General features: G+C 44.0%; 1 protein-coding gene across 4 annotated transcripts in view; it reads right to left on the reverse strand.

Moving 5' to 3' along the window:
• Positions 1-23,942, reverse strand: part of SH3BP1 (SH3 domain binding protein 1) — a 39,377-nt gene that overhangs the window by 9,537 nt on the left and 5,898 nt on the right. For all 4 annotated transcript variants that reach the window (XM_077339563.1, XM_077339565.1, XM_077339564.1 and 1 more), the window contains 10 exons: positions 9,910-9,952; positions 7,086-7,190; positions 6,348-6,424; positions 5,965-6,076; positions 5,714-5,790; positions 4,373-4,508; positions 3,646-3,714; positions 3,310-3,400; positions 610-752; positions 46-157 (listed from right to left, as the gene is read on the reverse strand). In XM_077339563.1, coding sequence (XP_077195678.1) covers positions 46-157; positions 610-752; positions 3,310-3,400; positions 3,646-3,714; positions 4,373-4,508; positions 5,714-5,790; positions 5,965-6,076; positions 6,348-6,424; positions 7,086-7,190; positions 9,910-9,952 — 965 coding nt within the window. The remainder of the gene's footprint in view (positions 1-45; positions 158-609; positions 753-3,309; positions 3,401-3,645; positions 3,715-4,372; positions 4,509-5,713; positions 5,791-5,964; positions 6,077-6,347; positions 6,425-7,085; positions 7,191-9,909; positions 9,953-23,942) is intronic.

Here is a 23,942-nt window from a genome sequence, read left to right on the forward strand (position 1 = left end):
GACAGACAGCTTTGTACTGAGAGTGCAAGATGTTTAAATACCTACCTGCCACTGCATGGGGGTCTGCATAGAATTCATCCAGAGCACCTGAGCCAGTGGCAAGATAATATTTCAGCTTCTTTAGTACAGAAGCCCCAGCTGCCAACCGGAAGAGCCCCTAGAGCAGTGGAAGAAACATGAGAGAAGACATGTTGGATCATGCTAATGGATCTGTCTAATTTAGCATCCTGTTTCCCACAGTGGCTGACCAGATTCCCTGGAAGACCTACAAGAAGGACCACTGTCTCGCTAAATAGTTTCTCCCTGCAACTGTTATTCCAAGATACACTGTCTCTGAGCATGGAAGTTCCATTTAGCCATCGTAGTAAATAGATTAGCCTCTGAGGGACCTGTCTGTCATGCTTAATCCCTTCTTGAAGCCATCTGAACTATCACTGTATCTTGTGGCAGTGAATTCCAAAGAATTCCTTAGGGGCTGTGGGAAGAAATATCCTCTGTTGCCCACCATCTTTACTGAGGGCCCTCAAGATCTGGCATTATGGATGAGGGAGAAAATGATGAGGCTTGGGAACTGTGTTAAAGGAAGGACTAGACAGCAGCAGCTGCTACCTCTTCCTGCATCCCTGAAGTCAACAACATCGTGACGCAAGCTTCAATGGGGAGTGCAATTTCCCGCCCAGAGTTCTTCAGATGAGTTTCTAGAGGCATCCCATATACTCCTAGCACAGCTGCATCCATCGAGAATGGGGAGTCTGAAAAACAGAGAAAACTTTGGAGGAAACAAAGGGTAAAGCCCACTTTACAGATTATCTAGCATGACTATAATACATTGGATGGAAGATTTCCAGAATGTATGGCCGTTCGAACAGGTTTTGGGGACTGCACTGGAAGAATTTCCAGTTTTCTAGCTGAACTACTGGTGCTGCAAGGACGCACAACATTTTGGTGTAGTGGTTAGGAGTGCGGACTTCTAATCTGGCATGCCGGGTTCGATTCTGCGCTCCCCCACATGCAGCCAGCTGGGTGACCTTGGGCTCGCCACAGCATTGATAAAACTGTTCTGATATCAGAGCAGTGATATCAGGGTTCTCTCAGCCTCACCCACCCCACAGGGTGTCTGTTGTGGGGAGAGGAAAGGGAAGGTGACTGTAAGTTGCTTTGAGCCTCCTTCGGGTAGAGAAAAGCGGCATATAAGAACCAACTCTTCTTCTATAGGAATCAAGATGACAAATGGCTTCCCACTCCCGGCTTTTCTGAAGTCCTAAAAAGACTTTCCTGGGGGTCATCCACTCTGAAAAGACCCAAATAGGTGTCTGAGCAGATCCACTTAGGTATCTGAGCAAATCTACTTAAGGACAACACAAAGTGCACCCAAAGGGAAGCAGCTGATGACATTTTAAAAATAGGCAGCAGACAGCTTGTTGGTGGGAGTGAGTGGTGTGGAAATCCATTCTCTTCCTCCACATTCATTGCAAGGGTGTGGTGCTCTGGTGCTGACTCAGGAGCCCTTTCGTCTTTTTTGCAACCTGCCAAGTCAGGCCTCCAGTCCTACCGCATGTATGTCTTTTTTCTTTCAAATCCAGCAAATGAAGATTACAAAAGCATCAACACCTATCTTATAAACATCCAGAAAATCTCTCTTTTAATCATATCAAATTGTCTTTTTGGAGAAACTAAACACACGTGCCAATTGTCCTTTATTTACAATATTAGAATTGTCCATGCAATTTGTTATTTTGGACATTACTGCACAGCCTCACAGTTTCATTTTGCCATTCCGTGGGGCAGGCTTTCTCAGTCAGGGTTTCATGAAACCCTGGAGTAACCTGACAGCCCTGGAAGGGTTTCATGCATGGGTGGGAGTTAATTAATTTTTAATATATTCTATACATTTGTTAAACATTTATCAGGTGATATTACTATATATGGCCATGTTGACCTTCCCAATGGCCAGTGTTGGGCCTGATGGGGGTGGGAAGGGGAGGGGCCCCAGGTAGACGTGTCCACAGCTCTGCTTCCCAGTTATATTCTGCATGATTACGCCATTTCTGGGGTTTCTCAAAGTCTGAAGAATGTTTCAGCGGTTTCTCAACTGTAAAAAAGTTGAGAAAGGCCGCCTTAGGGATGGCTATTTTTACTTCTTCCCATATGTAACCAACACTCTCCTACCTTTAATCATCTTATTTGCTACCACTTTATGCTGGGGGGGGGCAATGTTCCACATGTAGGGGCAATACAGGATCCATTCCAGGTCCCACTTTTTCCCACACTTTCCCATGCTCTGCAGTGTAATAACAAGGGCTCTGCATCATCACATCCGAACCGTGAGAATAAATGGAGTGATTGCTTACAGAACGTATTTATGTTCCAGCTTCCACTTGCCATTAAAGAGGCCCATCCCCAGGGGGAGGGGGAGCTGGAGGAAGCCAGTTATCCCCTCAGCCATGCTGGTTGCAGTTCAGCTATGAATCAGTTCCCCAAGGAACATTTGCACATAAATCTAAATGTTGTTTGTACTAGAGTATGAGTCTCATGAGCCACTTTGGGAGAATTATTTTTTTCCCTTTTTTCTCTTTTTTGCAGTAACAGCAGGACAATATATTTGATGTCCTGCCCTTCAACAAAGTTACTCAGTATACTTGGAGTGATTTCATTTTATTCGTGCAACAACCCTGTGAAGGAGGACAGCTGGAGGGATAGTGATTCTCCCATGGTCACCCAAGTAACATTTGGGGATGACCAGTTTGAACCAGAACTCTCTGGTTCTGGTTCATTATCTGCTACTCTCCAGTGGTTCGCATGAGATAAGAATCTTTTTAAAAAACACGATCAAACATTCTTTTGTGTGGCCAGCCCTCTCTGGATCTTAGGAAATGTGGAGATCCTCTTCTTGAGTCTCAGCACAAAAGCAAAACAAATAAACAAAGTAAATGAATGCTACCCTTGCTGCACGCTGTTGACCCCTGGCCAGACTCCAACCATGTTGCTTGCTTTTGGCCCTGCTTTTTTGGTCTCCTGTCCAGTGAGGTGGTTCAGTCGGATCCAGTCCCAGCTGACCCTGACAGACATTTGGGAAGCTATAAATCCTCACTTTCCATCATGCACTGTAATATACACTCAACAACTGTCAAGTGTTCTCAAGGGCAGATACGGATGAAGGCCCGAAGGAAGAACCTGACCACGGTTAACACCCTGCAATTGTAATCCATTCTATTCATGCCTGCTAAGCCCTGGCTGACACAATAGAAACCCACCCACATTTTGACCCATCTTTGACATGACATACCCAAAAGAGAATTTGGCTTGTACCTGGCTGACTATGAGTCTCTTTCAGTTCTGCCAAGGTAGCGTCCAGGGATCCCAAGGACTTCCTATGATACTCCGCTTGGATTTCCAGCAACTGTCATATACAGAACATACAAACGCAGCTCGTATTCTGATCCGTGGTTATTTTTAGGCAAGCCCTGTAAATCCCATAACAGCGAAGCAGCCAGAGGTGCTCAGATAGATGGCTGTTATGATGGATCTTTTGCAAACAGAAGCAGCTGCTGTACAAAAGGCTCCATCTTTAAGGCAAGGGACTGGGAAGGTGGCACTCAGGAGGGTGAAAGGAAGGACAGAACAGAGGCAGGGAAAGTGACTTACTTTGATAAAGTACTTAGCGTAGCTGTCCTCCTTGGTGGAAAAGTGGTATAGGTCTGCCATGTACTCATCCTATAAGACAAGATGTGGTGAGCATCATCTTTGTTCCCTTCACCAAATGCGGAGCCCAGAAACAACCCCCTCCTTGATATTTACTACATCCCAGAACCTTTGCAATATCCCTGTTACGGCATATTTAGGTAGCAGGTAATCTGCAGATATAAGAGCAACAAATATCACTGTGTGTTTGGGACACATACGTGCTCCAAGGGAATTTAGTGGGCGGTGTACACACATCCTGCAACCATATGGTGGGGATCAGTGTCAGACTGGATCCAGGAGACCCAGGTTAACTCTCCTGCTCTGCTGGGGAAGTTTACTTGGAAGTGACACCCTTTTGAAGGCAAAGCATCACTCCCCATTTCTTGCATTGGCTGTGGGCAGAGCATTCTCCCCAATTAACCAGATTAAAAGAGTTTTTATGGCTCAACATGTCTGTGTTATTATCCACATGGTGCATGCTGGTGGACAGAAGCTGTGAGAAAGGGTTTTGACTAAGGCCACCTAGTGAGCTTGCAGCTGAATGACAGCACACTATCTTGACCCGTGCTAAGTCCAGAAACCTCTTTATGTACCCCACTTTAAAGCTTTTATGTAGTTTCCCTTTCCAGAATTTGGAAAAGACTTTAAAAAATTAATCCCTAGCAGTTGAATCTCAGTTTGCACCCACCTTACTCTGTTCAACCCTCCTTTTCATCTCTTCTTCTTCCTCCTTCAGGTTCTCCAGTTTGATTGCAGCTGCCGATGCTGCCGGACCAGCGCTGGCATTGATGCTATTACCGGAGTTTTTGGCTGCTTGGTTCAAACTTCAGGTTGCCAAAGAAAAGCCATAGAGGTGGACGGACCAGGAGGTTGATTAGGAATTAGGATGCACCATGTTTAGAAAGGAGACAAAGATATATGTTAGCGATTCCAGGCTTCCTTAGCAACAACATTTTGGTTGTCACACTGTCTAAGCCATTATGGCTGGCACACTATAACTCATGCTGCTCTCAGGTGCAAGCAAGCCACATATCTGCAGGTCAAATGGGAAACTCAAGCACAAACTATTCTGTTTAGGGGTGCCATGAATTTTGTGGCCAATGCGTTCAAGAGTTGGAGAGACTTGAACACTGGCTGCAGATGTTTGTGCTGGGTTCTGCACAACTGGGCATGTGTATGAAAACTGAGCTGATCCAAACTTTTCTGTTCAAGCCAGAGGTCATTTCACCAGGCTGGGTGACTTGCAGTGCCATCCTGACCACAATTCTGCCCTTGGATTTCAGTGGATTTAGAACTCTGCTTAGGAGGACATGGTGTGTTATGCAGAATCAGTAGCCTCCATTCAGTGCAAGGGGACATGGTTTAGTCAGTGGCTTTCTTCTCAGTTAGTGAGGAACAGTGATAGTTTCCTCCTGCTGACACACACAGAAGTTAATACGTGAATAATTTCTGCTGATTGAAGAGATACGTGAAAACACTCCTGATCAGAGGCTCTGTGCATGTAAACAAGCAGGAAGTAAAAATGTGCATCAATTCAGGGCAGTGTGTGGGGGGTGGAACAGACCCAGGCATGCGTCAGGGAAGCAGCCATTACAGACATATATGAATTCCAGTTCTGTTTCCATGATGATTTAGTACCTGAAAGAGCAATTCTCCCTCCCTGCTCCCAGATTTTTCGGCTGAGCAATTAGGGAGAGCCTCCCCTCGCTTGCTCTCTCTAGGTTTGCCTCTTTCACAGCCAGGATGACTAAAACACAGTCACATGCTTCCTCAGCTAGCAAAACCATCTGCCTCTCAGCCTACGATCACCTGTGCATATTGTTACTCAGCATTTCACTGCCTTGAAAGGCAGATACTGATGCACCCCCTGCAAATCCACCTCAGATGCTGGCTGAACGGGGGCTGCAGTTCAAGAATTCTGTCCTGTTACTGTTCTCGGGCTCAGAGTTCTCCACTCATCCCTCTTAGGAAGACTCACGGAAGCCCTACCCAGGCCCACTCCATTCTCCTCCCAGCCCTCGCTCAGTACCGGCTCTTGATGGTGTTCCAGTCCAGAATGTGTTTCTGAAGGTTCTTTTTGTGTTTCAGGATGACGGGCAGCTCCTCCTGGGAGAAATTGGGATGGGAGGGGGGAGGGAGTTAGTCATTGCAGCTTGTGCCCATTTGTTAGGAAAAGTCTGTGTTTCTGTTGCATGCAGCAGTCATAAAACACCGTCAGAAAAGCAGAGGGAGAGAGGGAGCAAGCAGAGAAGGGGGGAAGAAGAGGGAAACGAAGGCTACCTCACTCAGTTTGTTCAGAGGCTGCAGGACTTCTCGCTCAAGAGCCATTTCAAACTCTGCTAAGATCTTGGCCAGCATGCCTTCAATGAAGCAGCTCATTTCTAAAGCTTTCCTGCAGGTGGAGGAGGAAGAAAAAGATGATTCGTGCACACAGCTGCTGGAAACCTACTTCTCTCTGGATCATACAAGCAAAGGAGCCCTGCTAATACCACAGGTAGCAATATATATATTTAAAGTGTTCTGTCATCCTGCAAAAGATGATGCTCGGTTTGTACCACAAGGGAGATTTTCCAAACCACAAAGAAGGCAGGGATGGCAACCCTTGAATAAGGCTTGAGGCCAGTGGCCTAGAGTGCTTGCAGCATGAAATGCCATAGTCTTACCCAAGGCTGGACTCAGTGTCCAGTTCTTTGAAGCTCTCGGCCATGGTAACGGACAGTGACATCAAAGACAACTTTTTCTGCACAAAATTGGAAAATGAGAAGACATCATGAATGGGCAAGACGAAGCCCCAACTTTCCCCTCCAACATTAAGCACAGAGCTCTGAACCAGCACCTGACGTTTCTCCCTTCCCCAAACCCCACCCTCCCCAGGATCCATCGCCCAAATCTCTCAATTGGCAATCCTAATGTAAATTAGACACACAGACAACAAAGAAAAAAAAGGTTTTGAAAATAAACGAGGAAAAGGGAGCAATGCCTGCAGAGACTCCTGTAGCAGACAAATTACTGGAAGGTGTGGAACTCTTTAACAGAGTACATGTCAGAAAATCTAGGATCTAAGTGCAAGACAGGAACAGCAGCAGACTGCACATAATCCGCCAGTCTGGATCTAGACATAGAGATCGCCATATTTTACATTCTATGCCTTGTCACTGGACCTAATCTACACCCTTCTGCCCAATTTGAATAATCTTGCAATGCTTTGAATGGGGTCTGCAAGAAATGTTAAAACCAGAGACCTAGGATTCAAGTCATCTGACCCCTCAGTGCCTTTTCAACATTTTGGAAGTTTCTCCACCCGCCAGGCATGATTAAAAATAAATAAAGATGGGAGTCAGCAAGAGACAGCTTGGACTCCAAGAGTGTGGGGGGTGGAGAGGGGGAAGAAAAGTGCTTACCACGCGTTTTTCCACATCAGCCCCGTATGGGCCCTGGAGGCAAGCCACAAGCCTCTTGTGTACATTATGTGCTGCACGTTTTGCAGGTTCAACTCTTTGTTCAATCTTGAAAATAGGAGGCAAAAGAAAATGATTAATAGAAAGAAACAGTAGAATCTAGTTCCTATGCAATGATCCATGTTCATATCCAGGAACGGTTCCTTTCCCAGGAATTCTAGAATGCTGAAGACAGGGATGTAATTTGGCCTGCTCATATTTCAAGAGAGTCTCCCCTGAATAGGGAGTAAAATTTGGATTCCTGAATGTCTCAGTCTTTGAACTACTCCCTGGCCCTCAGGGATCTAAAAGCACAGGCTTGAAACATGTAGATCACCGCCTGATCCCTATCATGATTACAACTGTACGATCACTATCACATGCTCAACGTTTCCTTTGATCATAAAAAATCATATATTTTAGTGGCATGACCCACTCTGCATACAGACATAACCACAGGAACGAGTGCATGAATCAGTCCCCTTCGCAGAAATGAAAGAAATCTGAGTGTGCAAGAGAACCATGTTCTCAGATCTGCAGATCAAGGTTGAATGTCTGCCACGTACCCCAGGAGGATTAAAAACTGCAAGGGATTCAAAAGGAAACCTCCAGCCATTCCCTTTGCCGCCCATGCATCTTTTCTGCCTCTCAGTTCCTATATCTATCCTACAGAACTTCTGGCAAGAAAATATTCTAAATTCTGCAAACTCCTAAATGCTAAGTACAGTTTAACAGCAGCCAGCCTCCTGGGTAAACCTGCCGCAAGTCCCAGGAATGGGATCATGCTGCTCTAGCATGCATTGCCATACATATGAAACCCCAGATGCCTTTGGCTGGCTTTTCTGGTCATCGGCCTATCCAGGGTCCACAAGCAGGTAACACCACAGGGCTGGAAAGACAGGCACAAATATAGGTCTGACTCACTGCAATGGTTGTAGTCAACGTGGTCCTTTCTGCTCCTATCCTGGTGCATGATACGAACTCCTGTTACTCTGAGAGCCGCATGTGGTATCCATGTCACAGGCAGCCACAGGTTAAAGCATAAAGCTGGCCTGGCCATGAGTGGCGGTCAAAAAATCTAATCCAATCCATCCATAAATACAACAATAAAATGTATGCAAATAATTTATTTTGCACATATTTCTTCTATGCTTTTTACCCATGTATACCAGTTTCCTGTTTTATCTCACTGGCTTAAGAGTGTGCCATGACCTGGCTACCCAGATCCCGTCAGATCTCAGAAGCTAAGCAAGACCAACCTCTGGCTAATATTTGGATGGATTTTCTCCAAGGAACATGACATGGAGGCAGACAGTGGCACAGCATCTCCAAATGCCCCTTGCCTGGCTGCCAGACAACCCTTGGATGTCCTGGCCACACGACACACACGCCATATGAGAGGCAGGCAACAAGGAGATGCAAAAAGGATGCAGAAGCACAGATTGTGTGGCGCAAAATGTATGAAGGCTTTTCTGTGGCTGTGTGTATGTGGTGCAGCCCTGAATTCTGACTCAGGACTATAGTGTGTTTCTGTTCTTAGCTTTGCAATGATAGATGCATTGTTTGATTAGCACTTGAGATCCCCACCCACTGTAATAAGCACCTAACATTTTACGATTCGTGCGATCATCCTACAACAACAAGGAGTCACTTTTACATATATATTGAAGAATATGTTTTTATAAATTGCCAAAAGAACTGACGCCTCAAATCTTCCCAAGAGCTACAAGTCTCTCATCACTATTTTGTTTATTGCTTCTGTATGCAGAATTTTTTTTTAATTATGAGTACAGCCACACAAGTGACTGGAAAAGTGGTCCAGCTGCAAGTGGGTCCATATTTTTGTGCTTTTTGTTTTGTTATACTGCTATGGTTAAGGGAGCTGGACTAGAATCTGGGAGACCTGAGTTCAAATCGCCACTCATGCCACGGAAGGTTGCTAGGTGACAGTGGGTCAGTCACACTCTCTCAGCCTACCCTACCTCACAGGACTGTTGTGAGGATAAAACAGAGGAGAGCAGAATGATGTAAGCTGCTGTGGGTCCCCCTGGGAAGAAAGGGAGGGTATAAATGAATTAAATACATGTTTAAAATATGATGGGTACTAGACCTATTTTGTGGCAATCCTGATTTGGGAGTTAATTGATCAGGCTTTTGACAGGATACTGCTTTCAACTGGCTGTTCATTGTACCTTCTCTCCCCCCCCCCTGCTCAGTTGCCTGCAGGTTTGAATATAAATACTTCTGCCTAATGGATGAACTCTCCACGCATCTGATTAAGTGGGCTTTGACTCACAAAAGCTTATGCTGCAATAAATTTTTAGTTCTTAAAGAGACACTGGACTCCTTTAAGCACTTTTTTTTTTGCACAGACGAACACAATTACACATGTATATTATTGCCACCACATTGCACCCAAATTATGGTGACAAGTGGCAAGTGAGAAGCAGAGGAGGATTGCCATTGGCTTCTTTTGCAGAGTCTCTCTTGGTGGTTTCCCACATAAGTACTGACCCTGCTTCGCTTCCAAGATCTGATAAGATTTTGGCTTTGCCATGTCGCCTTCCTTCAGATTACCCATCTAGAATTACAGGTCTCTCCTGTTTTCTTTCTGCAATAGATAGGCACAGCTATCTCTGTGGATAGTTTTAGAGCGTGGGCAAACCCACTCCAAGGCTCTCCTGTGACTCATAGGAGAAAACATGTGATTCACAAACAAAAGGACTCTTTCTTTCCATGCCTGCAGGTACAGGTAAGCACATGCTTACAGTTCAGGCCCACACCTCACCTGTAGCAAGTCTTCAGTCAAGTATTCAGCTGTTTCCTGGGCTCTAGAGAATAGAAAACAACAAAATGGAGTCAAAATATTCCAGATTTCGGGTGTTTTTCTTTCTCAATGATAAATTAATAAGACCCAACCAATCAAAGTATCCCAAATAAAACCCTCTATCAATATTTGTAGAGCCTCTTGTGGCACAGAGTAGTGAGGCAGCAGAAATGCTGTCTGAATCTGTCTGCCCGTGAGGTTGGGAGTTCGATCCCAACAGCTGGCTCAAGGTTGACTCAGCCTTCCATCCTTCCGAGGTCGGTAAAATGAGGACCCAGCTTGCTGGGGGGGGGGTAAACGGTAATGACTGGGGAAGGCACTGGCAAACCACCCCGTATTGAGTCTGCCATGAAAACGCTAGAGAACGTCACCTCAAGGGTCAGACATGACTCGGTGCTTACTTTTACCTTTTATCAATATTTGTGTGTATAAGAAAGAAATATGTAAGGGGAAGTGTTACCTGAAGTAGACCTGTATGTTGAATTTATTATGGGGAATTAACAATTCCAGGAGACAAAGCTTTTTTGACAGAGGCAATTAGCGAGATTGCCACCTTTGTATATGGGGGGAGTATCAAGTCAGAAATCTCAGGCAGAGACAGTTCTTACAAATTAATAAAAATGATTTTTATTAAAACCAAAATGAAAGTCTCTAACATACAAACACACAGAGAAAACAAAAGAGATGATTGTTTGCAATAGGGAATTAAGGTTTGAATCTGCAAAAGGTATCTGATGTGAAAAGGATCCAGAAGAAATGGCAGCCGTTTGGGCAAGCTGAGTTTCATTCATGGAAAGTCAAACACAAGAAAAGGGGTCCCCTTTTTATAGCCAGATTTGTATCTCCAGGCTATGGTAGGGCATTCAGCCCTATGATGATATCTTGATGGGATTAATTGGACAATGATAAAGCAAAGACCTGTTAGCCAGGCTTCGACAAAGAATCCTTAATTGGTTAATTGGGAGACCTCCGGAGTTGATGTAATGCATAGGGAGGGTCCTAGGTGTTGGCCACATTTGTATTTTGGGCCAGGAGGGATGCCTAGGTGTGGCATACCCTATCTTAATGGGAGTTTGATCTACCAGCCATTACGGATGGGAAGACGCTACCAGAAGGATGACTTCATCAGGAAAATACATTAAATGGCGGCAATACTTCCAGGTGTGGCAGGTCATTCAGTAGACTAGCTATTAGCCAGGTAGTGTCAACTCCTTTATCCTCATTGTGCCAGGATGGGAGAATGAGCAAACAGTCCAGCCCTTCTTTTAGGCAGGTTAACTGAATCACTTTTGTGCTAACCAAAAATTTTCTTGGATGAGACTGACCATACATAGTGCCAGCATTTGCCTATTTCTGATACAGAAAGCTTTCCGGGTAGGCTTCCTGGCCTAACCATCCTTGCTGAAAGTGAATCAGAAATAAAGATGGAGGCTTGCAGCCACCTTCCTCCTTGCACAGTGAAGGGTATGCCTGGGGTCTAACAGAGGATTATGCAAGATGTTAGCATCCACAGGGAGTCAGCAATCCCAGTTCACTGTTAAACTCTCCAGGGCTGGAAAGGCGCTGTCTTGAATTCTAATTCAACAGTTTTCAACTTGGAGTCTCTCTTTGAAATTCCATTACAGGTGATATCTTGCACATCTCATTCTTACCCAGGTGAATGACTTTTAACTGTACCTCTGTAACTTCCTATTGTATCTGCCTATCTGAACACACTATGCATTTGAATTTATATTTTGCCTAACAACATTGGGACAGTCTCATACCCATCCGCATGTCTCACACCCAAGTGAATTGGATCCTGTTCTACACCGGCTTCTCTTTGTAACATCTTCCCCCACCTTTCTGTTGTGTGCATAAATTAGTCTGATGGATATATGCACCCATGTATCTAATAAGTGAGCCGTGATTTATGAAAATCTATCCTGGAATAAATTTTGTTAATCTTTAAGGTGCCACTGGACTCCTGTCTTATTTTGTTACTTACATGATTTATTAACCACATCTATGTTTCTCTGAACAAGTTAGGGCTGTGTGTGGCCATGCAAGTGTGCACACAGACTTTTATCCCATTTTACTGTAACATGAAATCCCAGAAAGAAAGAGTGCAACTGATCAATGGTAATTGAGTGAGCACAGTTACGGAATGAGCTTCTGAACCTAACTTCTGTGTCTCATGATCTATTCATCACACCTGCTTTACTATGCACATTTGTTGTACTGCTACTTTTGTGTCGTCCTAGTATCATCTGTGATGTGAAATGGCATTGTAAAGCCCACTCTTGTCAGATCTCGAAAGCTAAATCACTTGAATGGGAGAACACCAAGGAAGGTTCTGCAGAGGAAAGCAACTACCACTGCTTCTCATTTGCCTCAAAAGCCCCTTGTTGAAATTGCTATAAGTCAGTTGCAACTTAACGGCACTTAGTATGTAGTGTGATCTGTTACACTGTTATCCTGTCCTCCTGACTAGTTCATGAAAGCATACATAGTTCTCCATCTCATGCTTTATCTTCACAGTAACCTCTGTTCAGTACTACATTCTCACATTTAAATCTACATTTTTCATGCAATTGAACTACTCTCTTCAAGAAAAGGAGTCTCGGTTCCTGCTAGAACTCTCTCACTTTTCTCTTCTTGGCAGGTAAGAAGCACAAAAAGGATGCCTGGATCTATTCTTGGCTGCAGATGATTTGAAGTTAGGAATCATTCTCAATGAAAAACTGGAGCATCTTGCACAATGCCAGTAATCCACAATGGAAGATTAAGTGTAGCAAGTATATAGTTTGTGAACCAGGGAACTGGGCAGCCAATCTTCTCTATTGCTTTGGCAACTTGACAAAAGAAGGACTCTTGGCCTCCTTATTGCTGTGTTTAGGTGCAAGTAACAGGCCAGTTAGGGTTAAATGACATAACAAGCCAATAGGATTCTACATGGACCCTCAGTCTGAGCAAACTGTGGTAAAGACCAAGCTCAATAAAATCCAGTGTTATTGAGGGTTGGCTGTTCTTCAACTCCCTGATTATGTACTTAGTTCAGAATCAATGCTCAAGCCTGGAGAGAAAATCCTGTCCATTATTGTGAGGCAAAGCACCCTGATTCCTTTCAAGGATTAATGTGAATAATAATGGGCTAATTTCATCTTGCTGGTATGGCTAATTGGTTCTCTCTGCCTAGTCTTTTCCATCTTCAAGGCCAGAGCTGAAAATGTGGTAATTAACTTCTTATGAGAACCTGTGACCCATAGGATGGGAAGAGGAACCAGGCATGAGGAGCAATCTTTCTAGAGGATTCCAACAAGAAATGTAGGTCCTGGGTGGGTGTCATAATCACATGAAGCTGCTTGGCCAAAATTGATCTAAGAGCCAGGAGAAAGGAGGCTAGCTTGGATAAAGGCCTGGGCTATGATATGCTCATGTTGCAATAGACAAAAACATAGAGAATGCATAAACTTTGACTCTTGAATTTAAGGTTTGTGCCATCTAACCCAGATCTTGGAAATGTGTTAGGTAGTGCAGTTAGTTATTCTTCGATGTGATTTTAGAGTGTTTGGTTGTGTTGTCTGTATATGAAACATTTTGTTCTAAAAGATATTAAGTAATGCTTTATGTAATTTGGCTACTTGTGCTGATCAGTCCTGCTCCTTGACAATTATGTTGTTCTTTTACCCTTCTTCCAAGGGAACAGGTATGTTTTATGGAATCCTCAGGCCACAGTTCCATTTTCGTGATATCATATTGTCATTTCAGAAATATTTGTCTCCTTTCATGACTCAATCCAGTGACCATATGGCAAGGGATTGGGTATATATTGGAAGTCCATGTCACATATACTCATTCTGTCAAAATGATGCTTGGGTCCTTGGGATGAGTGGTGCAGTGATTGCGAGTGGTGGACTCTAATCTGGAGAACTGAGTTTGATTCCCCACTCCTCCTCCACATGCAGCCAGCTAGGTGACCTTGGGCTAGGCACAGTTCTCTCAGAGCTGTTCTTGTAGAGCAGTTCTCTTAGCACTCCCTCAACCCTCAGCTACCTCACAGGGTGTCTGTTGTGGGAGAAGAAGTGAAAGATATTTGTAAGCCACATCGAGACTTCCGGTTGAGCTACTAACGAGGTAGGACGCAGGGCGGCTCTCTCTCTACTCAGGATTATAACATTAACAGCTGAGACTTTTATCTTAATTGAGTCAGCACAGTGATTTGATTTTAGGAGCTCCGTCTTCTGCTTTGGAATTTTAACTATTTGTTTCGGCTAGCTGAGTACAAAGATAAGGACTCCCTACCGAGACCTTCCTACCTCTCGTTCTCGCTTTCCACCCCACCCACGTATGCCGTAAAACCTTGCAAAACCTTGCAAAACCTCTATAGAAAATATTTCTGGAAGCTTAGTCTGGAAGTCTGGAAATTTGAATGCCGGAAGATATTAGTAGTTGCTGATTTGTAGTAGGATATTTTACTTTAATGAGCACTGCAATGGGTGGAAGTAAGAGGAGAAGAGACGCAGAGGGGGATAGCAAAGAGGAGGAGGTGGTTTTGCCAGCTAACAAACAAAAGAAAATTGATGATTTTTTTAAAAAGAAAGGATCCACAGCATTTAACGTGCCAGTCCCAAATCACTATTCGACTTTGTCAGTAAGGCAAGACAACTCCAGCGGACCACAGCCCCAAATTGAGAGGAAGATTGGGAATGAGAAGCCCGAAATCAGCTATGAGGAGATAAGCTCTGAGGAGACTGGAGCCAGCTTAATAGCAAGATATGCAACTCTGACCGCAAGTACTGTATCGAGTATTTTTGATATGGTAGGAGATATCAAAAAGGATTTGAGAGATCTCTCTCTAAAAATTGAACCATTAATAAATGTGGTACAGTCAATACAAGGAAGTAATGCCCAGCACTTCACTAAGCCATTAGAGAGGAAGCCTGGAAGTATTGGTTGGTCAACAGCTCAGACTACCCAACCACTGTCTCATACCCAGAAGCTTATTCTCCAAAAAGAAAAAATTTGCCTGACAGTCTGCCCACAAGGAGGATCCCTACCACCATGGGCCCCACTAAGAATAGCAATAAGACATCTGAGCAACATCTTAAGGAGACCACTATATTCCATCAACCTGATTGCAACGGAGTTGCTAAACAGCCTGAAACAAACAACAAAAGTAGTATTAACTTTCAGTTCTGCAGCTATCCCTAGGCTGTTGATGAGGCAGAAGGAAAGGCTAAATAGGATGGGGCTCTTCCCTTGTAGGGTATTTAAGAACAATGATATCATGCCTCTTTTAATCTACAAACATCAGCTGAAAGAAGAATCAGTTCTGAAACATATCCCAGCAGCTTTGAATAAAAATTTATCAGAACAGACACTGACTAATCAAAGTAAAAATAATGGACAAAAAGAGACAGAGAGTGGGACATTTTATCTGGAAAACTCGATAGAAGAAGATCTTTTAAAGTCTTTTGGAAAACTGCCCAAGGTTGAACAGGATGTAATAACATCACGCTTGAAGGATCTTGGGGCTAAGTTAGAAGAAGTAGCGACCAGCGTAAACAGAATGGAAACGGCCTATACAACCCCTTATGAAAATGTACAATGTACAATGATGGAATCAGCTCAGCCCACTGATGTGAATCTGGATGTGCCTTCCCTACATAAGAACACCAGTGACTGTGTTGGACAACTATCCCAGATGTTGCCTAATAATAATTCGCCACAGAAACATCAACACATCATGGGGAGCGAATCTTTGCCACCAAAGAATGGATGTGTTTTCAATGATCAAGATGGTCAACTGGATCTTATCACTTTGGACTGACTAGATAAGCAAGAACTGAGGGAAGAGGTTGTGGGAGGGCAGGACCTTACCTTGATATCATGGAACACCAGAGGTTGGATTATTAGGAAAACTGATCCACAAGTCTCCAAGTTTCTTAACTCCTTTGATGTTATCATGGTTCAGGAGACATGGCTTCTAGATTCCCCATATTTACCTGGCTATAAGTCATTTGATCTTCCAGCACAGGCTTCTATGCATGGTAGGGCAAAAGGGGGGCTAGCCATTTTAGTGTCCACTCAGCTAACGATAAAATCAGAATCATTGTCTAATTTTGGACAGCTAGCCATGGCTGTGATCTTGTCATTCCAACAGATGAAATACTTGCTTGTAAATGTATACTTTCCCCCAGGGGGAACAAAAGCAGAAGTGGAGGCTACCTGGGAGGGCTTTGAGAACTATGTAAGTCAACTAATGCATGCTCATCCCTTTGCATTTTTTATACTTGGAGGAGATTTTAATGCTAGGATGGGTTATGATGATTGTGCCCTATATGCTGGCTATAATTTACATGTACCTGAAATTGACATACCTGAGCCTTTACTCGCAAGAGTGTTCAAAGACACCAAATACAACTATGCTGGACTTATGCTGGCTCAGATGGCACATAGATTGGATTTAGTTATTTTAAATGGTGCAGCAATTGAGGACCATCCAGCTGAGTTTACATTTTGGGCTGGGGATAAAATGAGTACAATTGATTATATAATTGTCTCTAAAAATCTGATACAAGTTCTGAGGTCATTTGAGGTTTCATCCTTCTATGATAGTGACCATTTGCCCTTAGTAATATCTTGTACTCTTCCATTTAATCGGCTTCGGTTAACCCAGTGCTTTGAGGGTCTTGCAGCTGATGAGAACTGTCTACCAAGAATTAAATGGAACATCAAGACAGACAAAATAATTAATGATCTGTTTAGCCTAACATCTTTTATTAACAATACAAAAGAATTTCTCTCTAACTCTGAAAGCACCTCAATCCTAAACAGGTATGAAAGCTTGATTGAGGTCTTTCAGGATGCATTATCTAATGCTATGCAAGGTAAAAATAAGCAGACAAACAGCCACTCCAATACTTGGTTCGATGGAGAATGTAGAGCCATAAAACGGGCCCTAAGAGATAAATACATATATTATAGAACTGATCCCTCTGATGTTATAGGAAATGAGATCAAGCAATTAAAACAGAAGTATAAAAGTGTGATACTTGCTAAAAAGAAGAAGGCTGCTCGAGAAGCCTGGGAACAAATCAGGCAAGCTGTTCTCGATAAAAACTCTTGGTTCTGGAAACTAGTGTCTGATTGTAAAGCAAAATCAGTTTCAGCTTCAACCATCCCACCGGGAATATGGGAAGCACATTATAAGGCGCTATACTCTTCATTAGAGATAAAGCTAATCCAGTCAACAGATGTGGGAGAGCTGACCAGGATACCGGAATGGCCACAAGTTAATCACTCTGAAGTCAGGAAGCTCATTGGTACCCTTAAATCAGGGAAAGCCCCTGGCTACGATTTAGTACCTCCTGAACTAATTAGAAGGAACATAGAATGGTGGGTGCCAGTATTGGCTAAGCTGTTTACAACAATTGATAGAACAGGTATCCTTCCAAAAGGTTGGGAAGTAGCAGTGGTGGTACCCATATACAAGAGAGGAAATAGGAAGGAACCCCAAAACTACAGACCAATAAGCCTCCTCAGCACCATAAGTAAGCTGTATGCTAGGCACCTATGCTGGAAATATAGAGACTGGCTAGAAGAAGAGAACATCCTAGCAGAGGAACAAGGAGGCTTTAGAGAAGGATATTCCACACTGGATCATTGTATGCTGGTAGATCACCTAATAGCTAAATACTCCTCAAAGAAATCAACCTCCCTTTATATCTCATTTATTGATTTTAAATCTGCATTTGACTCCATTCCAAGAGATCTGTTATGGGCCAAATTAGGCAGGACCTCCATAGACAGGAGGCTACTTGTGCTTATTAAAAAATTACATGAAAATACTGCCATATGTAGCCCTCAAGGACATCTCACAGATTTAATCAAGACAACAAAGGGAGTTAAACAGGGATGCATACTGGCCCCCCTCCTATTTAATTACTTTATTAATGATATTGGCAGCTACCTCAAAAACCCAAATTTCCATCCTCCAAAAATCAGTGGAAAACACATTTCATTTTTGCTTTATGCCGATGATCTAGCCTTATTCTCTAGGACTCCCATAGGAATGAGAAGAGCTTTGAGTGCCTTAAACTTGTACTGTCAAGCAAACTACCTTGAAGTGAACCACAATAAAACTCAGGTGATGGTTTGTGGAAAGAGGCCAAAATCTCACATTTGGAGAATAAATGGGACCCTGATAGAGCAAGTAAAACAATACAAATATCTGGGAGTCATAATTCAGGCCACACAAGCTAGAACTGCACATATAAATTATATCTCATCAAACGCGCAGAAAAGCTCAAGTGCAATTCAGAAATTTTTTTGGCAAAAAGGTGGAAGATGCATACAAGCGGCTATCAACATCTTTAAGGCCAAAGCTCTTGCACAACTAACCTATGGGGCCCCAATAAGCATCTCTGGTAATCTGTCTAACCTAGAGAAGGTCCAGTCTAAATTTCTGAGAACTATTCTCCAATTGCCAAATAACATCTCCAATATCGCAATTAGGATAGAGACTGGAATGGTTAATGTTCAGACTAGGCTCTGGATGGCAACCCTTATGTTCTGGCTTAAACTGGTATTTCGGCAGAGGGGTCTTATCAGCCTCCTACTGACAGATTCATTTGTCGCCCCCTGGTTAAAAGCACTACCAGAGAAGCTGTGCTCCTATGGTCTGTCCTATCAATTTATTTTGGGCCTGGGACATGACAAAGCGAAAGAATTAATAAGGAACAGAGTAATAGATGTAGAAAGACAGCATGATATCAATAAGATATTGGACCCACTTTTTGGGAAAGACCTTCTTAATAAGGCTGTCTTAATGCCGTATTTAACTGATCTTCTAAATTCTGAACAAAGAAGATCTTTTACTCTTCTCCGCTATAATGCCCTCCCTTCCGCATTCCTGGAAGGAAAGTTCAAGGGGCTACCGATAGAAGCACGTAAGTGTGTCTGTGGCGAAGGTCAAATAGAGACAGCTGAACATGTCCTATTTGAGTGCAGGCTCTATCGTCACCTCCGTACAAATTCACTGGCCCCATTACTCGCAGAATGCCCCAGAGGTTTGAGGAAACAGCGTCTTAGGCTACTACTTTCAGACACAAATAAAGATCTAACAAAAATTATTGCTAGATTTGCTTGGGTAGCTATAAAAATAAGGCAGAGCTGGACCAATCCTGTTCCCTAGTGCTTTTATATTGGATCCATATACAATTGTTCTTATTTCTTAGTTTTCACCCATTTATAATTGATTTTATATCTGTAATTTTATGTTTTTTACTGGCTGGTCTATGACCGTAAATAAAATTGATTGAAAATTGATTGATTGTAAGCCACATCGGAGCTCCTTTGGGTAGTGAAAAGTGGGGTATAAAAATCAGTTGTCCTCCTTGCCAGCTCACCTGTCGGCTGCTAAGATCCTTTGTCTATCTTCACCTTCACGAGACCAGTGGCCCAAATAGCCAGGACCCTTATGCAAAGGGGAAAGAAAATCTAGCTATCTTGAGCCACTACAGGGCATCACAAAGGTCTTTCTTTAGACCTTTAGTACTTTAGAAAAGCCTCAAATTACCAGCAGTGACTCCTTTGAAACGGTGCCACTTTCAAACTAGAAACTCAAGTGTGGAACATCTCACTTCACAGAGGAAACCACAGCCTCGTTCCTTTCACCTCCCCTGACTAGGAGCTTAACCTCTGTCATTTAGGTTCTTCTCCTTACAGGGTGAGGAAGAGTTGCCAGATCTATTGGCCCTGGTGGGGATCCCCCCACTTTCCAGATGCCCCTTGTCCCTCAAACCCAGAAGAATGGCAAGATATGGTGACATCACCTAGAAGTGACATTGGCAAACTAGCATCATCGGGGGAGGAGGGGTGACACTCTGTTTTTGAGCAAAACGTTATGGTTTGAAGGAAATTCTAGCATAAAGTTTAACCCAGAGCATTGTCCCCTGATCTGTCCAACGTGTTGATGTCACTTCTGGGTGATGGCAACACACTGTGGTGCTCCGCCCCCTCCCGTGAGTTAGGATGGATCAGATTGTCTGGAAGGCAGCAGAAGAGTTATGGTGGCCCTCAAGAGCAGTGCTGAGATGGAGGTTCTAGAGAAGCAGGAGTTGGGCATACAGGCAGGTATCAGACAACCTGATAGTGACAGTGACAGAGACTCTATCCTGTGAATATGGGGCAGAATGGTTTGTTGACACCTCCAGTGGGGCAGAAGGTGAAGAACATGAGGAGGACTTGAAAGATGTATTGGTTTGTGAGAGTGGTCAAGCGTCTTCAGCTGCCAGACCTTTCAGAGGCCAGAGTACACCCCAGAGAGAGAGCAAGGAGCAGAAGCAAGGGTGTGTTATAACAGCCATGTGCAACTGGATTGCCATTGCATAACAAAAGCACAATCTCCATCAATGCATAGTTGCCTCCCTGCTTACGATTCCTTTCAAAACTCACCCATCTGTGAGACTTTGCATACATGCAACATCTCACTTAAAATGGGCTGCCACCCATGCACAGAGTTCAATCGGCCACAGAGCTACTTTGCTAGGGATGCCAGCCTCCAGGTGGGACTTGAGAATCCCATGGAATTACAGTTTATCGCCAGACTACAGATATTGGTTTGCCCGTTGAAAATGAATGCTTTAAACTTGGTCCCCAACCTTTTTATAACTGGGGACCACTCAACGCCAGGGACCAATCACCGGGGACCACTCAACGCCTTTTACTGAGGCCCGGTGGGGGGGGTAGTTTACTCCTCTACTCTCAACCACTGCCCTAGCGCTCTCTGATCACTATGGTAATGTTTAAACATCCCTTCAAAATAAGATACAGACACACCACAACAATGAAGTGTGTTGTAAAGGGCTGGGGGGGATGAAGTAAAGGGCCGGGGGGGGGAGAAGGCGTCCTTCGGGGCCCACCTCCAATTAGTCGAAGGACCACATGTGGTCCGCAGCCCACAGGTTGGGGATCGCTACTTTAAAGAATGTAGTCTATGGAATTGTATTCCACTGAGGTCCCAGTCAGCCCCAAGCTCCATCCTCACATCTCTAGGAGTTTCCTAACCTGGATCTGGCAACCCTACCCCCCCCCATCCAGCCCCGCTGGTGGCCAGGGGGGACCAGGTAATACCCCTATGCTTTGCATGGGTGGCAGCCCAGTTTAAACAAGACACTGTGTAAGTTCAAAGGCTCACAGATGTTTTGCCTCACTCAATGTCACATGTAAGTTGTTCCTCTACAGGAGTAACTGGGCATCCAACCTTTCTGCAGCTTTTTTGCAGGGGAAAGCAATTCTAGAACATTTTGATCTTGTTTCACCCAGGAACATGACGGCCATTTGAAAACCGGTAGTTTCAAGCCGTGTAGAGGTGGTAAGACAGGCAAGCAGTGAATAGAACAAGCCATAAGCTACACTTGTCTCCTGTCTTATAGCCTTTAGGGAGAGCTTGTTCTGTATATCATGCCTCTAGGCCTTCTAAGGACTGTCATTAATGGGGCTGGCATTCTGCCGGAATTATATCTGATCTTTGGACTACCTAAATAAATTTCCACTGGCGGAATTGCCAGCTTCATACAGCAGACGCTATAGTGTTACATCCCCACAGAGCTCCCTCCCCTCCCCAACTCTGCCCTCCCTGGGAACTGCCCCAAGTCCCCCAAATCTCTCAACCTAGAACTGACCACCCTAATTATCCCTCATCTCTACCAGGTAAGTCCTAAGAATTTCGGATTGTGCAGTTTAAGGGACATTGTGTGGCCATTTCCCTTCAACTTGCTGCAGCTCGCAATTATTTTAAAAGGTATATAACCCTGCTGTCACCATAAAATTTGTCTGAGGCATCTTACAATCTTCTACAAAACACACTATAAACTCGCAGAACAGAAAGCGTCCATAGCTACTAAGATCATAAAAGCGGTAGCATTGTCTTAAAATTCGACAAGAAACAAACAGACGTGAAAGCAGTAGGTGATATCAAGTCATAGAATCATAGAGGTGGAAGGGATCTCCAGGGTCATCTAGTCCAACCCCCTGCACAACATAGGAACTCACAACTACTGCAGGAAATTCACAACTGGTCCCTGATCCCTCTGCTGCCACCAGATCAAGGAGTCCAGACTTCAACACTATGGATCCCCAGGACACGTGTGTGCAAATAACAGTCAAGAATTCACAGTATGGGGCAATCACACAGAAGCTTAGGTAAACAAAAAAAGATTTCCACCTGGTGCCTGAAGGAGCACAAATTTTGTACCAGTATTATGTGGGGAGACAACTTCAGTGCCAATCCTCACTCACCTCACTTTTTGACAGTGTGAGAACTATTACAGAGCCTCTGAAAATGATCTGAACTGACAGATGAGTTCATATGGAGAAGAGAAATCTGTGACATATCTGTATTTGTGTAGCCATAACTAACCCCAGTGCCTTTTTATATGAAAGGTGATATGTTGATAGGGCTACCAACTCCCAGGTAGCATCTGGAGATCTGTGATTACAATGGGATATCAATTTTAAAACATTTTCCTCACCTGGTAACTACCATTCTTGGGTTGCTGAATTGAGCATCCACTGCTAATTGGTGATTCAAGATTTAATGGCAAGAACTGGCTGTCCATCCTACCTCTGTTGCTTGCAATTAAAAAACACTGTCTCTTATTTCTCAGCAATACAAATGGCTGTAAAATAGACAGCTGGCTTGTTTTTCTTCTCCTCCTGCTTTCATATATTTGATCCAATCTTTACATAAAAGTCATTTCAGCAGGTTCCTTATGGAGTTGATGCCCAAGCTCTACAACTGGCAAACGGCAGTTCTACCAAGAAAAATGTTATATGTTCACAATCATACTGCTTCCTTGTACTGTATCACAAACTTTCAGGGCCATTTCGCACGGCTTCAAAGTAGCACATTGGTTGCTATTTGGAAACGCTACTAATTTGCCATAACCCACGACGTCGTAGACAATCTGCAACAATCCTGAAACCAATCAGCAAAAAGCGCTTCGTTGTGGCGCTTTCAGGGGAATCCAGAAAAGTGGATTCACCCTCCGGATAGCGATACACTCCTGCAACCAATCTGCAACAGTAGCGCTAAAGACCTGTGCGTTACCATTGTTGCTGGTTCTTCAAAGTCCCTCCCCCTGGCTCTCTCCTCCAAACTTCCGGCGAAGCGATCGCCATTTTTTTTTCTCCGAGCGAGCGGGGATAAACGCACCAGCGAGCCTCTTTCTGTTTAGAGGCTTCCCTGGCTTCAGTCCTTCACCTTTAGTCACTAAGCACAAACCACTGAAAAGCCCGTTAGCTGAAATAAAGTCCCTTTATTTTTTACAAATAAATTCAGCCGAAAATTGGGCCCGTGAGAGGGGGGGGGATTTTTTTTTTATCACTCGAGGCAGCATGCAAACGATCATACAATCAAACGACAGCTCACATTAGGCAGCTGGATGGGTCTCTCCGTAGCAACGAATCTACCTAGATTCGTTGCTATGGGTCGTTTTTTTTTTTTAAACCTTTCTTAAAGGGAAAGGGGCTGTTTGGGAGCATGCTAACGGCTGCCCATTGGCTGCTTGACGGCCAGGGGCGGGACGAGCTTGGCAATAGCGCTTCCTTTCTAGCAATTTCTGCCGAGACCGGAAGCCTGTGGGAAACGCTAAAAAACGCAACTGATTCCACTACAAAGGCAGGTATGCATAATGACGAATTCCACTATTTTAAATGGCGATTTTTCATTCCGCAAACAATTTGCAACAAAGATCCCTGTGCGAAAAGGCCCTCAGTGTAAACCACCCTGAACTACAAGGGAGGGCAGTATATAAAAATAAACACATACTTAAAAATGGCTGCTTTGTGAGGTGAACTCTACGGCATTATGCAGGCCTTCCCTTCTCCAAATCCCACCCTCCTGAAACTCCAGAGATGGCAAGATTTCATGTTGCCCCAGAATTGCAGCTGAAGGGCTGGCTTAACAGTGGCTTTCCACAAACCACCTGATGCATAGGGTTACAAAC

This window comes from Paroedura picta, chromosome 5, assembly GCF_049243985.1.
Source record: "Paroedura picta isolate Pp20150507F chromosome 5, Ppicta_v3.0, whole genome shotgun sequence".
In the NCBI taxonomy this organism is placed as follows: Eukaryota; Metazoa; Chordata; class Lepidosauria; order Squamata; family Gekkonidae; genus Paroedura; species Paroedura picta.